At 47.4% G+C, this 14,508-nt stretch overlaps 1 protein-coding gene across 1 annotated transcript in view; it reads right to left on the bottom strand.

Annotated features, from left to right (window-relative positions):
• Positions 1-2,041: 2,041 nt before the first annotated feature.
• Positions 2,042-14,508, bottom strand: part of Ptpra (protein tyrosine phosphatase receptor type A) — a 40,693-nt gene continuing 28,226 nt past the window's right edge. Inside the window, exons 12-18 of the mRNA XM_028878540.2 lie at positions 13,044-13,137; positions 12,689-12,765; positions 12,149-12,283; positions 7,585-7,710; positions 7,353-7,504; positions 3,753-3,888; positions 2,042-2,683 (exon numbers count right to left, since the gene is read on the bottom strand). Of these exons, the coding sequence (XP_028734373.2) occupies positions 2,609-2,683; positions 3,753-3,888; positions 7,353-7,504; positions 7,585-7,710; positions 12,149-12,283; positions 12,689-12,765; positions 13,044-13,137 (795 nt within the window). The 3' untranslated portion in view covers positions 2,042-2,608. The remainder of the gene's footprint in view (positions 2,684-3,752; positions 3,889-7,352; positions 7,505-7,584; positions 7,711-12,148; positions 12,284-12,688; positions 12,766-13,043; positions 13,138-14,508) is intronic.

Genomic DNA, 14,508 nt, shown 5'->3' with positions numbered 1-14,508 from the left:
CCTTTTACACAAATATTCTGAATATGTGGTACATAACTAGGCTTCCTTTTCACAACACTTTGTCTGGATTTAAAGGCCCCTGACGGTTTCTCTTTTTTTTTTTTTTTTTTGTAGCCTTGGCTGTCCTGCAACTCTGTAGACCATGCTGGCCTTGAACTCAGAGATCCGTGTGGCAACACCGCTCGGCTCTGACCTTTGCTTTCTACTCACCTAAATTCTCAGCACCCCTTGGGTCTAGTTTAAGTTCCCCCTTTAATAGCACTTACCTCCGAATGTGCCTCTGTGGAACATACTAGAGTGCCTGCTGAAGCCTCTGAGGAGCGGAGGGCATGCTCACCTCTCCATCTTTGCCCTCTGTGGCTGCAGAAACACCTCCTGCTGTGTGCTGATGCTGAGAGGTGTGGGGGAAAAAATCCATCATCCCTGCCAGCTCAAGTGAAGGTTAGATTTCCAAAATATCCCTAGGCAGCTCCAGGCCTGATTTGTAGACAGTGAAAATAGAAATGAAGTTGCTTGCTTTCTGAGCTCCTTCCTGTTCCAAGTTGGTGGCGGTGGCCTAGCTCCCATCATGGGGATGTGAATTACATCCTCAGGATGTTGGCATCAGACAATGGAAGAACTGGCAAGGCATGGTGATGCACGCCTTTAATTACAGCTTGGGAGGCAGAGGCAGGCGGATCTCTGTGAGGTCAAGGCCAGTCTGGTCTACAGAGTGAGTTTCAGGTCAGTCCAGCCTACACAGTGAGGCTCAAAAAAGAAAACAAACAAAGAGAAAACACAAAGTTGGATGTAGTGGCAAGGTCTTACTTCCAAAATAGCCCTGGATAGCCACAGGTCTAGGTTCTCACAGTGTCTATAATCCCAGCCCAGTTCTCCTATCAAAAACAAACCAAACCAAAAACCAAACAAACAACATGAGAACAGCCCTCATAGGCTCACATGTCCCAATATTTGGTCCCCAGCTGGAGGAACTGTTTGAAAGGAGTAGGTGTTATGGTGGTATTTTATTTGTACTGAAATGTGATTTTAATTGTATATTAATAAATAAAATTGCCCAGGGGTCAGAGCTATTAGAGCCATAGCAAGAGTGTGGCGGTGGTGGCGCATGCCTTTAATCCCAGCGCTTGATAGACAGAGCTAGGTAGATCTCTGTGTGTTCAGGGATACAGCCAGCATTGGAGACACATGCCTTTAAGACCTGGAGGGCTGTACTTACAGGCAGTGACGAGGCAGTCACGTGTTTGGGTTTACAACCAATGAGAAGGCAGAACAGAAAGACTATATTAAAGACAAACACACAGGAAGAAGCTCTCTTTCAGAGAGGTAGGAGCACTGCAGGAGGAAGGGTGAGATTTTAGCTCTGAGCTCTGACCTCTTGGCTTTCTCTTTTACATTGGTCCTGTGTTTCTTATTAAATAAGACGGTTGGTTAATCTACAAGGTGTGGCCTCGTTGGAGGAGGTGTGTCACTGGACTGGGCTCTGAGGTTTCAAAAGCCCGTGTCGTTCCCAGCATCTCTCTCTCTGCCTTGTGCTTGTAGATGAAGATGTGAGCTCTCAGCTACTGCTCCAGCACCATGCCTGCCTGCTGCTGAAACGCTCCACCTTTCTTCTCTAAGTTGCCTTGGTCATGGTGCCTGATCACAGGAGTAGAAAAGTGACTAATACACCCTGCCTCAAAAACAAGCTGAGGGGAGACCCAACCCCTGAACAGTAGTGTGCTGTGGCATGTGTGTGCTCACACTTACACACAGAAATAAATACACCTCCAGAAAACAATTAAAAACTTCTTCTGGATAGAAACTAGAGAGGCCACACTGGCCTCAGCTCAAGTCCACACCAGCTCCTCTGACCCTGGTGTCCTTTCCCTTAGAGAAACTCAGTGAGAACCTAGCTGTCTGTCTAGGGGACAAAGCTGGGTGGGCGGCTGGGATGATTGCACTTGACAGAAAACAGAGTCCTCTTTCCAGTGGCAGGGCGAGGAACAACACAGGAGAGCCCCAGCCTAATAAGGCTGCCCTGCCCAAGACAAAGGGACCGACATTTCCTCAGGGAATCAAAAGTTTTTATTACCTGATGATCCCTAGTGTGGTGCCAGAGATACCGCTCTGGTCTCATTATTCCCCATGCTGGGGGTGGCTGATACTGGGATGGAGGTGGTGGGAGACAAGGGTGGACTGGAAAGGGGAGGGGTATTTACAGTACAGGGAGGGAAAGAGGCCTGCATGGGGAGAGTGAGACAACCATTTCCTCAAGAGCTCTGAGAACTTTGTGCTTTGTTTCAGTTGGCACCGAGCTCCCTGGAATGAGCCTTACATTTGTCTTCTTTAGGAAAAGATGTTTAAAGCAAAGAACAATCCAGCCCAATTTCCAGGCTGAGGATTTCATATCAATCCAAATATCACACTATTTAATTCCCCAATAAAACACTGGAAAAAAGACTATCAGTGCTAACACATTTACATACAAAATCTCCACCTAATAGGTAATAGAAGCCTATGTGCCATTTCTAAAACAGTTATAAGATATATACAATTTTGGGTATATTAACAAAACAGAATATTACAAAATATTAAAGGCAATTCTCTTGTCTGTGGGCCTTGTCACCTGTTACTTGAAGTTGGCATAGTCTGAGAAGGCATCGATGTACTCCTGCACCACCTTGTAGCAGAATTCATACTGTTCCTGAAGGACAAGCAGAGGCAGGAAGAGAACTAGTCACCAAAGGGATTGCTGAAGTTTGGTTCCTAACTGACCCCTCACCCCCTTTTTATTTAGACATCTCACTATGTATTCTTGGCTGGCCTGGAACTCCCTATGTAAACCAGGCTGGCCTTGAACTCACAGAGATCCACCTGCTTCTGCCTCCTGAGTGCTGGGAATAAAGGTGTGAGCCACCACCATGGATAACAGACCCAGTTTTTAAAAGGGAAAACTGAGAGAAAAAGGAATGTTTGTGCACTACAGACAGCTGACCAAACATATGAGGAGAGTTCTAGGTCCTGCAGGGTCAGATGTAAGCACTGGAGGCTGAACATGGAGCATCTGGGTGGCCCAGGCTGCCAGGTTGAGATGATCCTAACTCCGCAAGCCTCATCTCCTCTCAGATCTCCTCAAGTTCAGGTTTCCCCTCAAGGCTTTCTAGCTCCACAAGATTCGGGAAAACCTTTGTGGACATACAGACTGTCAAGAGTCAGACTCTGAACAGGAAGGCCCAGCAAAACAAAGGCAGGCACTCCTGCCCTCTCCTTCCTACCAGAACCCAAAGCAGAGCACAAAGCCTGTGGGTTATTCAGGCACGCCTTTGCACATGTGTAGGTGGATGAGTGCATGCACGTGTGATGCATGCATGTGTGATGTATGCATGTGGGTATTCGGGTGTGGTTGTGCACCTATAGGCCTGAGCATCAAGTAGGGTGTCTTCCTCAACTGCTCTCACCTTATTCGCTTCAGAGAGGGTCGCTCACTGAACTAGAAGATGGCTGTTTCATCTAGGCTGGCTGGCCAGTGAGCCCTTGGGATCTACCTGTGTCTGCCCTCAATGCTGGGGTTACAGATACTGACAGCCATGCCCAGCCTTTTAGGTGTAGGTGCTGGGGATTTGAACTCAAGTTAGCATGCTTCCAGAACAAGTGTTGTTACCCACTGAACTCTCTCTCCAGTCTCCAGGCACTTCCTGCCTTCTGACTATGAGGCTTGCACCTAACAGGGAAGAGCTATGGTTAGTGTAGTCACACAAAGACGCGTAGCATACCAGTGTCTGGACCATGTGTGGCCTCTGTAGCCGCAGGCTCTTGACAGTTTGGAAGACATCCAAAATTCCTTCTGCTTTCACGCGCTCCAGGACTGTGCTCAAGGCACAGAAGGTCCCTGTCCGTCCTGCCCCGGCGCTGAAACAGAGCAGACACACTTACCACACCTGCTGTCTGTGGCTGTCTATCCTGAGGGGCAAGTGTAGTGAGGAGCAGATGCAGGCAGAGCTGGTTCTGGGAAGATGAGTCATCCAGGGAGCTGCCAGGGGAAGGCGTCAGTGGAACAGGAGACCCATGTTCACCTCTGCCCTTTCAGCCTGGAGCTTCATGAGAACAGAGCTCTGGAGAGGGATGGATTCCTGCTGCCCTCCCTGTGTGCATTAGGATGTGCTTGTGGGACCGCAGTGACAACTTTCACAGACCCTGCCGGTTGACCTCTTGCTGTCCACCTTCAATGACCAGGTCGTCTTCACAATCACTGACTCAAACTTTCTGCACCTGTATCTGCCGGTTCCTTTCCATTCTTAAGGAATCCAACCTTCCATCCTGACTTGATCCACTTTGTTCAGTGTTACCAGCTGATTCTCTTAACAGACACTGAGTGCCTGCTCTCTGGCAGGGCTGTGAACTCAGCAGTTCTAGACAGTGAGATATGCAAGAAGAAAAAAAAAAAAAAAAAAGGAGGAACAGAGCCCAAGCAGGATGCTCAGGGAAGGCTCTCTGAAAGTGACACCAAAGAGGCAGTGACCACTGTGGCTGGCTCTCTGGGAACAAGCCTCTTAGGGGACGAGGGCGCTCAAATGACGCACTGGACCTAGTGCAGAAGGGGAGGGAGAATGGCAGGTGTAGGTAAGAGCCCAGGAGAATGCTGGTGTGCCTAGGTAGGAGCAGTGCAGTCTTACTGATTCTTTTTGTAAAAACCCTGTATTTATTTGTGTGTGAGGGGAGTGTGAGTGTGCGAACAGGCTTCGGGGTTTGGGGGCATGCATAACATGGAAGCAGAAGACAACTTTGGTAAGTTGGTTATTGCCTTTTACCTTGTTGAGGCATAGTCAACATCAGGCCAGCTGACCTGAGAGTTTCTGGCCAATTCTCCATCTCATCTCCTATCTCACTGTTGGAGTGCTGGGATTATGGATGCAGGAGTGCCACATCTGACTTTTTATGTTCGGGTTCAGGGGATAAAACTTGGGCTGTCAGGCTTGTATGGCAAGTGCTTTTACCAGCAGATCATCTCCCTGTCAGACTTCTTTTAAGATTTTAAGGCTGCTGTGTTAGGAAGGGGGAAGAGTTTTTGGGGGGGGGGAGAAAAGGGGAGGGGAGAAGGGAGGTCTACCAGGAAGCCAGTATGGGAGAAAAGGCAGCTTGGCCCGAGGAGCTGTAATATTTGGGTTCTGAGAAGATGGGGCAGGCAGAACAGGCTTTACCGATGGCTCAAACATCATGTGGAGGAGGAGGAGGAGGAGGAGGAGGAGGAGGAGGAGGACAGGATAGTTCTAAGCCTTCTCCTAAGACTTCAGCAGGTCCCCAAGAGTGCTGGTGCACACCTTTAATCTGAGTACATGGGAGGCAGAGGTACTTCTGTAAATTTGAGGTCAGCCTGGTTGATATAGTAAGACCCTGTCTCCAAAAACAAAACAAGTCAAAACAAAAAGAGAGGTCTGGAGAGGGGGCTCGATGGTTAGGAGCACCCACGGCAGCTCACAACTGTCTGTAACTCCAGTTCCAGGGGATCCAATGTTTTTTTCTGGCCTCCTTGGGCACCAGGCATGCACCCAGTACGAAGACATACATGGAGACAGAACACCCTTACATAAAAAATTAAAATTAAGACAACAAAAGAGAGTTTCCAGGAGTGGAAAGGACACTGATTTGGGGAAGATCTGGAAGAAAGATCAAGAATTATGACTTGAATATATATATTTTTAAGTTTTTTGAGAAAGGGTTTCTCTGTGTTACCCTGGCTATCTTGGAGCTCACAGAGATTCGCTTGCCTCTGCCCCTCAAGTCCTGGGATTAAAGGCGTGCGCCACCACTGCCCAGCATGACTTGAATCTTAAGCATCAGATACTTGTGTTGAAATGCTGAGTACTAGATACACAAATGCCAGAAAGAGCAATATGGAGTTTACGGGAGAGTTTGAACCAGTGACTGAGATTTGGCAATGAATATCACGAGCAAAGGAGTTTAGATGGGCTACCTAAAAGCATTGTCTGTTGAATGGAACCAAAGACTGGGTCATAGATGGGGTAGAAACAGCATAGCACAGAGAAGGAGCAGCTCATGAGGATGACAACCACAGAGAAGGCATTGAAGCATGTCACAGATGAGTGGCTTGTGTCCAGTTGGAAAGGCATCTCTCCAGCCATCTTGAGGTCACATGTAGTCTAGATGGGGGGAGCCGCAATGGAGTGTCAGAATGAAACACACACACACACACACACACACACACACACACATACACAAACACTGTTCATAGTATAATCGGAATAGAAAAAAAAGGACTTGGAAGTTAGTACTAATAATTTTTTTAACTGTTTTGCTATACAGTAAAGATAACTTTGAACTTCTGAACCTCCAGCCTCTACCTCCTGAGTGCTGGGATCACAGGTCATCTGCCAATATGCTTGGTTTTATGTGCTGTACAAAGCTACATCATCAGCCCTAGAGTAGGCACAAACATTTTGAGAGACTGTACTTTTTTTTTCTTTTTAAATCTCACTACATAGCCCTGACTGGCCTTGAACTTAAAGATCTGTCTACTTCTGCTTCCTGAGAATGCCTGGTGAGACTTCACTATTAAGGACATACCTCAGGATAAATTTTTTTCCTGGGATTCCCCTTACTCAGGTCCTTGAGCATGCTAGTCAAGTGCTTTACTATATCCCCAGCCTAATATTAAATCCCTCTAAAACACTGTCTCCACCAGGAGTCCCTTGCTGCCCCAAATAAACCTTCTTACATTGCTCTTTTGTTACTGTGTCCATGTTCCTGCTGATTTGGGCTCAAACTTGGGAGGCATTCTTGACTTTTTCCTCTGTTCTTAGTCTCACTGTTTTTTTTTTTTTTTTTTTTTTTTTTTTGTTTTGTGTTTTTGAGACAGAGTTTCTCTGTGTAGGCCTGGCTGTCCTGGAACTCACTCTGTAGACCAGGCTGGCCTCAAACTCACAGGGATCCGCCTGGCTCTGCCTCCTGAGTGCTGGGATAAAGGCGCGCACCACAACGCCTGGCTCACTCCCTGATAGCCTCCCCCCCAAACCATTCTCAAAATACTCTTTCTCTGTGCCCATACTTCAGGAGAGCAGGCCTGCACCGCACATCACCTAAGCCATCTCTCCATTGCTGGCCTCTCTTGCTGCTCCCCTGAATCCTGTCCCATGCTCAAGATCTGCACACGAATACTTCCGCAGCACATGCTCTGCAGAATTCACACTCCAAGGTCCCTTTGATGACCCCATTGTCTGGATCATCAAACACCATGGTGCTCACCAGCATTCTGTGTGTGTATCCTTCGCGGTCTGGCCGATACTCACCATCACACCACCCCACACCCCGCCTCTCCTGCTTTCCCGTGGCCCCCGGTGAGGGGGGGTCGGCAGTACCTGCAGTGCACAGTGATGGGATGGTTCCCCGACTGCTGCTGCTGCTTCTGCACCGCTGCAATGATGTTGATCATGCCTTTCCCGTCACTGGGGATGCCCACCTCAGGCCAGCCGTGGAAGTGGAACTGTCGGATCTGCCGACTCTTGTTCTCCTGGGGGAGAAGGGGGGTCAGGGAAGCGGTGGAAGCCTTGCTGTTCCCGTAGGAACAGCCCTACCCAATAGCCATCTTACCCTGGTGTTGGTGACTAGGAGGTCTCGGACAGTGTAGCTCTCACATTCCTCCTCCTTCTTCAGCTCAACTGTGATGTCTCCATAGGATACCAGGCCATCAGATGGCCAGTACTGGGCACACTTCTCCTGGAGGGACAAATGGGAGAGGTATGTGAGGTCAGGGGCTAGAACACTATGTGTAGTAGAGCAGCTGCAGCGTCCTGAAATTCTTGGCTCCTTCCAGCACAGGGACCGTTCCTTCTGTCATTTATTTTTAGATTTATGTAGGAGTGTTTTGTTTGCATGTATGTATATGTGTGCACCACCTGTGTGCCTGGGTCTTACTCTGTAGCTCTGGCTGGCCTGAGCTAACGAGGCATATCAAGTTGGCCTTGAAACTCACAGAGATCTATCCTTCTGCTCCCAAGTGCAGAGAATAAAGGTGTGCACCACCATGCTGGGCCCACAGGGTGCTCCTAGCCCTTTAATGTGGAATAGTTAAAGGGATGCCTCAAGGCTGCTAGCTTGAGCATTCCTACCTTGCTAGTGGGCAGAACAAGCCAGCACCATCAGACATTATAAGAGAATTAGATATCAAGGGCTAGGTGTGGTGGCTCACGACTGTAACCCCAGCATTCGGGAGGCAGAGGCAGAGGACTGAGAGCTCAAGGCTAGCTTGGACTACACAGTAAGATCTGTCTAAAAAAAAAAACCACCCACCCAACCATCCAACCAATAAATAGGTAGCAAAGACCATAGCTAGCAGCTTTTTAGTCATAAAATCAGTTACTTATAGGGGGAGTGGGCAGAAGATAGAGGCCCCTTCAAGTTGGGGTAGAGGAGGGGGTGGGAAGGGCAAGAATGAAGCCTCTTCCAGCTGGCTAATGGGGGTTGTGAGTTAAGGTAGTTTCATTTGGTCCTGACTGAACCTGGGGGCAGTTTCTAAACCTGGGGGGCAGACTCATGCTATGTGAGTTTCAAGGTGACAAGAGCTATCACAGGGAGGTAGGGAAGATGTACTGATTGAAATAAATCTGGATGTTATGAGAGACACTTCATAGATTATTACAGCTGTGAGACTCATGTCGGGGGATGATCTTCAGTTAGGCATTCCTCACTTGGTGAAGGTAATAGGATTCTTCATTTAATTTAGTTCTCCATGTGGGCTCAGCAATAACAAAAAAAATCAAAGTAGTTTGGAGTGAAAAAAACAAAGTCAAATGCTCTGAGAGAAAAGAGGATACATTAAAGGGACAGTGTGACCAGAGGTGGCCTCTTGGCTGTGTGTGGGGAGGTGCAGGTGGGGTGGTGGTGGTGACAGCCGATACTGCAGCCGCGTTTTAGTGGATGCTGGGAGTTGACAGAAGCAAGGACCTTTCTTAGGGGCCAAAATGTGAGCCTAAGGAATCTAGGGGGAGGCCCAGGAGGAAGGCCCAGGCTAACAATGCCTAGGGCTCCTGCTAGGAATGGAGATAGGAAGAAAGCTGATGATTAGGCCAGTGGAGAGCACAAGGTCATGAAGAAAGAGACACATGGAGAGCAGAAGATGGAGGCGCAGATGCAGCAGAGAGGAAGGGTGTACATCCCTGTGATTCGAGCGTCTGGGAGGGCAAGGCGAAAGGACGCTGAAACACCGTCCCCACCACCCCACTCCCCCTCGGCGACAAGGTCCCTCAGTATGTAGTTCTGCCTGGCCTGGAACTCAAAGGACATCTTCCTGCCTCTGCACTAGAATTACAGGTATGGGCCACCACCTCTGTTAAAAGGATGGTGATTTAAAGGCAAGCCTGGAAAATATTGTGAGAATTTCAGAAACAAACAGGGCTGGGGATGTAGCTAAGTTATTGAGCAAGTTTGAAGCCCTGGGTTTATTTCCCAACACAGAAAAAACTAGTCATGGTGGTGTACACTTATAATTCTAGCACTCAAGAGAGGTAGGGCAGGAAGATCAAAAGTTCAAGGTTATCCTTGGCTACACAGTGGACTTGAGGCCCTCCTGAGACACATGAGATCTGGTCTATAAATACATACATACATACATATATATATACATACATACATACATACATACATACACAAATATGTAAAACGAGGAGGAAGGGCTGAACTCAAGTTTGGGAACTATCTGTCACCACTAAATAGTCCTAAATTATACACGCATGGGTATTTTCCAGCAAGATCTCTACAAACTCAAGCAGGATTTTAAGATAAGGAGCGACATGATTACATTTATATTTTTCAAAAAGGCACCGTTTCACTACATGAAGAACTAAGGTCTGGGCAGGACACAGAAAGAATGATGTCAGGCTACTCAGGGTGAGGACCTGTGCTGGCGGGGTGCACGGGAGGCATCACTACTGCCCCACATGTCTGCACCTCATCATGTCAGAGATAACGGTGAGTGGCAGTGGTTAAGCTGTAGAAAGGGGGCATGCTCAACAGCTATCCGGACTCCCCAACAGACTCCCAGACAGAGTGCGTGCAGGGAAGGCTGGGGAAGAAAGTAACTCTAGATTCATGACAAGAGCACGCGGGTGAACGGCACACTTAATTTAGATGGTGTGGTGGTTGGTTTCATATATGCTCGACCCACGCCCAGTGGCTCAGACTACTTCCTGTTGCCTGCGAGGGATGTAGAACTCTCAGCTACTTCTCCAGCACCATGTCGGCCTTCATGCCAGCATGCTTCCTGCCATAATAATAGACTAAACCTCTGAAAATGTGAGCCACCCCAATTAAATGTTTTTCCTTTATAAGAGTTGCCGTGGTCATGGTGTCTCTTCACAGCAGTAGGGATCCTAACTGAACAGATGGGTTCAGAGTTGAGTTAATGAGTGATGATCCTCTTATATCTGCCTCTAAGTGCTGGGATTATAGGTGTGTGCCACCTTGTCAGGGTGAAGAGTTCTGTTTATAAAGAACACTTATTCATTTATTGTGTGTATGAGTATGCCATGGGTGCATATGGAGGTCAGAGAACAACTTGCAGGCGTTGGTTCTCTCCTTCCACTATGTAGGTCTTGGGGACAGAACTCAGGTAGTCAGGCTTAGTAGCAAGCACCTTCATCCACTGGGCCATCTCACTGACCCAGAGGGCTTTTAAGAGATAGATAAATTAGATTTGACAAAGGCTCTTTCTAAAAAAAAAAAAAAAAAATTAACTGGTGTTTTTGTGTATAAGTGTGTGTGTGTGTGTGTGTGTGTGCGCAGCTGTGCCAGTGTGTACATGAGGAGGCCAAAAGAAGGGCATCACGTGTCCTTTTACTCCTCACTTATTTCTTTGAGGCAAGGTCTGTCCCTGAACCCAGGCTTTCATTTCTCAGCGAGGATGGAAACCAGAAAGCCCCAGCAATCCTGTCTGGCCCCTGGAGTCGGGGTTACAAGACTATGTAGAATTCCTGGCTTATTCCATGAGTGTGGGATCCAAAGCTGGTCTTCTTGATTGTGCAGCAGGCACACACTGCTGAGCCATCTCTCCAGCCTCTCAAGGGCTCTTCACTTTGGTATAAAGTCCTAACTCATTACTACAGCTTAGAAATACCTGTTACCAGGCCACACTAGCTTCTCTAGCCTCACTCTAATGATTCTGATCCCTGCTAAGTGGTATATCATGGACAGCGAATCACCTGTCCTTACTACAATGCACAACCTCGAGGCAAAAAGGCTTCAAAAAATAAGCACTATGGAACACAGCCTGAAATAAGGGATGAAAGATGATACTCTGAAACTGGGGGTGCCCTGTAGAGGCTGCATGATGAGGAATAGAGAGTAGGGAGCAATTTCCTACACTGAGGAGCTGACCTAGAGCATCTTTGAGATCTCTGTATAGTTGGAACACCAGACAACACTACTTTTAAATTGGCCTTAAGTCTTTTTTCCAAAAAAAAAAAAAAAAAAAAAAAAAAATGACTTTAAGTATGTGCTATGAAGCTGCTGGTCCAGCACTGAGTCTGTTCTTTCTTCTTGTCTCTAGTCCTGAGGAAACCCCTTGCTAATGATTTTTTTTTTGAGGCAGGTTTCATTATGCGGCCCTGGCTGGCCTGGAACTTGCTGTGTACACCAGGCTGGCCTGGAACTTACTGTGTACACCAGGCTGGCCTCGATCTCATAGAGACCCATCCTGCTGCCTCTCGCTCCATAGTGCTGAGATTAAAAGTGTGCACGTCCATATCTGGCCTGGAGTTCTTTTTGCTTTTTAAAATTAGTTTTTCTTTTATTTTATATTTCTTAAATTTCATCATTTTTCTTTTGTGTGGTAATTACAAAAGGTGACCCTGTCTTAAGGACATTCAGAGACTTGTACTTCAGAGCCCTGGCCTGGCTATACACCTTCTTTTCCCAGTGGCTTTGTACTACCTGGGAGGTAGGATGGAGAGGGTGTGTGCAAAGGCTGAGGGGCTGGATAGAGGAGAAAAGAGAAACGGTGGGAAATGTCTAGATCAACTGGAGGTTCAGGCTTCTCTGCTTCTCCAGTCCTGGGAGAAGCTGAGGACTGTTAGATACCAACTGGCTGTTGATATGCCAGGCCATCGTCAAAGAAAGATCCAGGTTTGTTTCTCTAGCCCAGGGGTCTTCTTGAGCTCACCTGGCCTCTCTCTTCCAGTTCTGTTAGCATTACGATGGAGCAGGACTTCCATTCCCAGATCATTCGCCAGAAGTCCTCAATTGTGTGGAGAAGAGGGCCCTGGCTGGCAATGTAGGAGTCTTTCTGCCGGTAGCCCTGTATGGGTCAGGTTAATCACAGAGGTGGTTTGTCAAGGAGGGGTGAGTGTAAAAGACAAGTGAAGGAGGCACACAGATTCCAGAAAGAGCTCTCTTTGACCAAGGATCATGGGGGGGGGGAGCAGGGGATGGAGCTAAGAGGAAGACAGTAGAAACAGGAAAGATTAGATCAGGCTTAGATTCTTGGACGTGATTATGTCACAAGGTTCTCATCTAGAAATATGTAGCATGTCTCCTTTACATTCCGTTCTTTGTGTCTAGACAGGCCTAGTACTCAGGGTGGGTTGGTGGGAGTGAGTTCAGTAGCTGTTGATTGACTTAAAGATGTTCTTCTCAAGTAGGTATGTGAGGGAGGTACTAGAAGCCCCATGGGACAGATTCAGGGGACATACCCGTCACTTACATCAATGAAGGATGCATTCACATAGTCTGTGTTCTCTTCACCTCGCTTGACTGGAATGATTACTCTGTTAAATTCATCTGCAAGGAGGACAATGAATGGCTTGCAGCTCACCAACATTCACTCCCCTGACCAATCTCCTAAGTCAGTGGGGCAAAGATACCAGTGTTTTTTGGCTTTTATACTTTTTATTTTATTTTATGCTTTTTATTTCCTGAAACCACTAAAGAACTTCGAGAAACAAGAGGCAATGCTGTGACTCTTGACTTCAGGCCAATCACCACACCTGAGAAGCTGGAATAGTGTAGGAAATAGGGGGCTGGTGCAGTAAGACTCTGGGGTAGGGAGGGGTACTTACATGGAATGATCTGTAAAACCCGGTTCTTCTTCATGTTGGCTGGAAGGTTTCCAGTACGCATCTTGTCATTCTGGATTTTGATTGATGTTAACTTCTGAATGAAGGAAGAAGGGAGACACTATTGTTCCAGTAAAGGAACCTGCCAAGACTCTTGCCAGTCACTAGGACCATACCATCTTAAGTTTAGCTGAGAAGCCAAAGGAGTGTTGGAAAGCAATGCCTTCCAGGCTCCTCTGGAACCTTCTGAGACTCCTCTGGCCTTGAATTTCTTGGGCCATTCTTTTGCCATTTAGAAAAATACTCAATTGTATTCTTCCTTCCTGGTTCTGAGGCTGTTTCCTTGTGTGTATGGGTGTGCTGTGTGTGTGCATTTGGAGGCCAGAGGCTGACGCTGGGCGTGCTACTCGATCACTCTCCACCTTACTTTTTGAGACAGGGTTCTCTCATGGAACCTGGAGCTTGCTGTTGTCGCCAGCTGGTTGGGTGGCCAGTGACTGCCCCCTTCTTCACCTGTTTCCCCAGTGGTGGGGTTACAGGCATACCCGCCACACCTAATCTTCACACGGGCACTAAAGATCCAAACTGGGGTTGCCATGCTTGTGCAGCACACACATGACCCACAAAACCATCTCCCCAGCCCTTAAGCTTGTTTCTGATGTTTGCACTGGTCTCATTTTGTTAGAAATGCACAGTATCAGGCCCAACCCAGACACACTGCACCAACCCGCATCCTGACAGATCCCAGTGAATCAAGTATACACTACAGTGTAAAGGACTACTTTAAGGTGAATGGTTCTCTGCACCCCATCCACTGTCTGTCTCTGGCTTCTGAGAACACACTCACCACACCACCTTTTCTTTTCAGACAGGGTCTCTCTATGTAGCCCTGCCTGTCTTGGAATTTACTACGTAGAGCAGGCTAACCTCAAACTCACAATGATCTGCCTGCCTCTGTCTCTTGAGTGCTGGAATGAATGGAGTGCACCATCACATCTGGCTCCATTCCTATTTTTAAATTTTGAGATAGAGTCCTGTAATCCTCCTGTCTCAGCATCCCGAATAGCTGTAATTATAGGTAGGCCTGCATTCTCAGGCTCAGCTTAGGCCTGAACACTTCTTCTTCTTCATCTTTTTTTGTTTGTTTGTTTGTTTTTTGAGACAGAGTCTTTCTATGTAGTTTTGGCTGTCCTGGAGCTTGCTATATAGACCAGGCTGGCCTTAAACTCACAGAGAGAGAGATCTGCCTGCCTCTGCCTCCCAAGTGCTGGGATTAAAGGTGTGCACCACCACTGCCCAGTGCAAAAGACTTTTTATCTGGCCTTTACATTGCTGTACATTATAATCATCCAGGAGTGCTGAGGGACTTAAAGAAATACTGGTTTCTACTCCTTTTCCTTAGAGATAATTCAAGTGATTCTAACATGCAAGACTGGATGTTTCAGAACCTCTCAACTACCATTGCAGT

Source organism: Peromyscus leucopus, chromosome 4 (assembly GCF_004664715.2).
Source record: "Peromyscus leucopus breed LL Stock chromosome 4, UCI_PerLeu_2.1, whole genome shotgun sequence".
Taxonomy (NCBI): domain Eukaryota; kingdom Metazoa; phylum Chordata; class Mammalia; order Rodentia; family Cricetidae; genus Peromyscus; species Peromyscus leucopus.
This window is presented reverse-complemented; position numbering and strand designations above follow the sequence as displayed.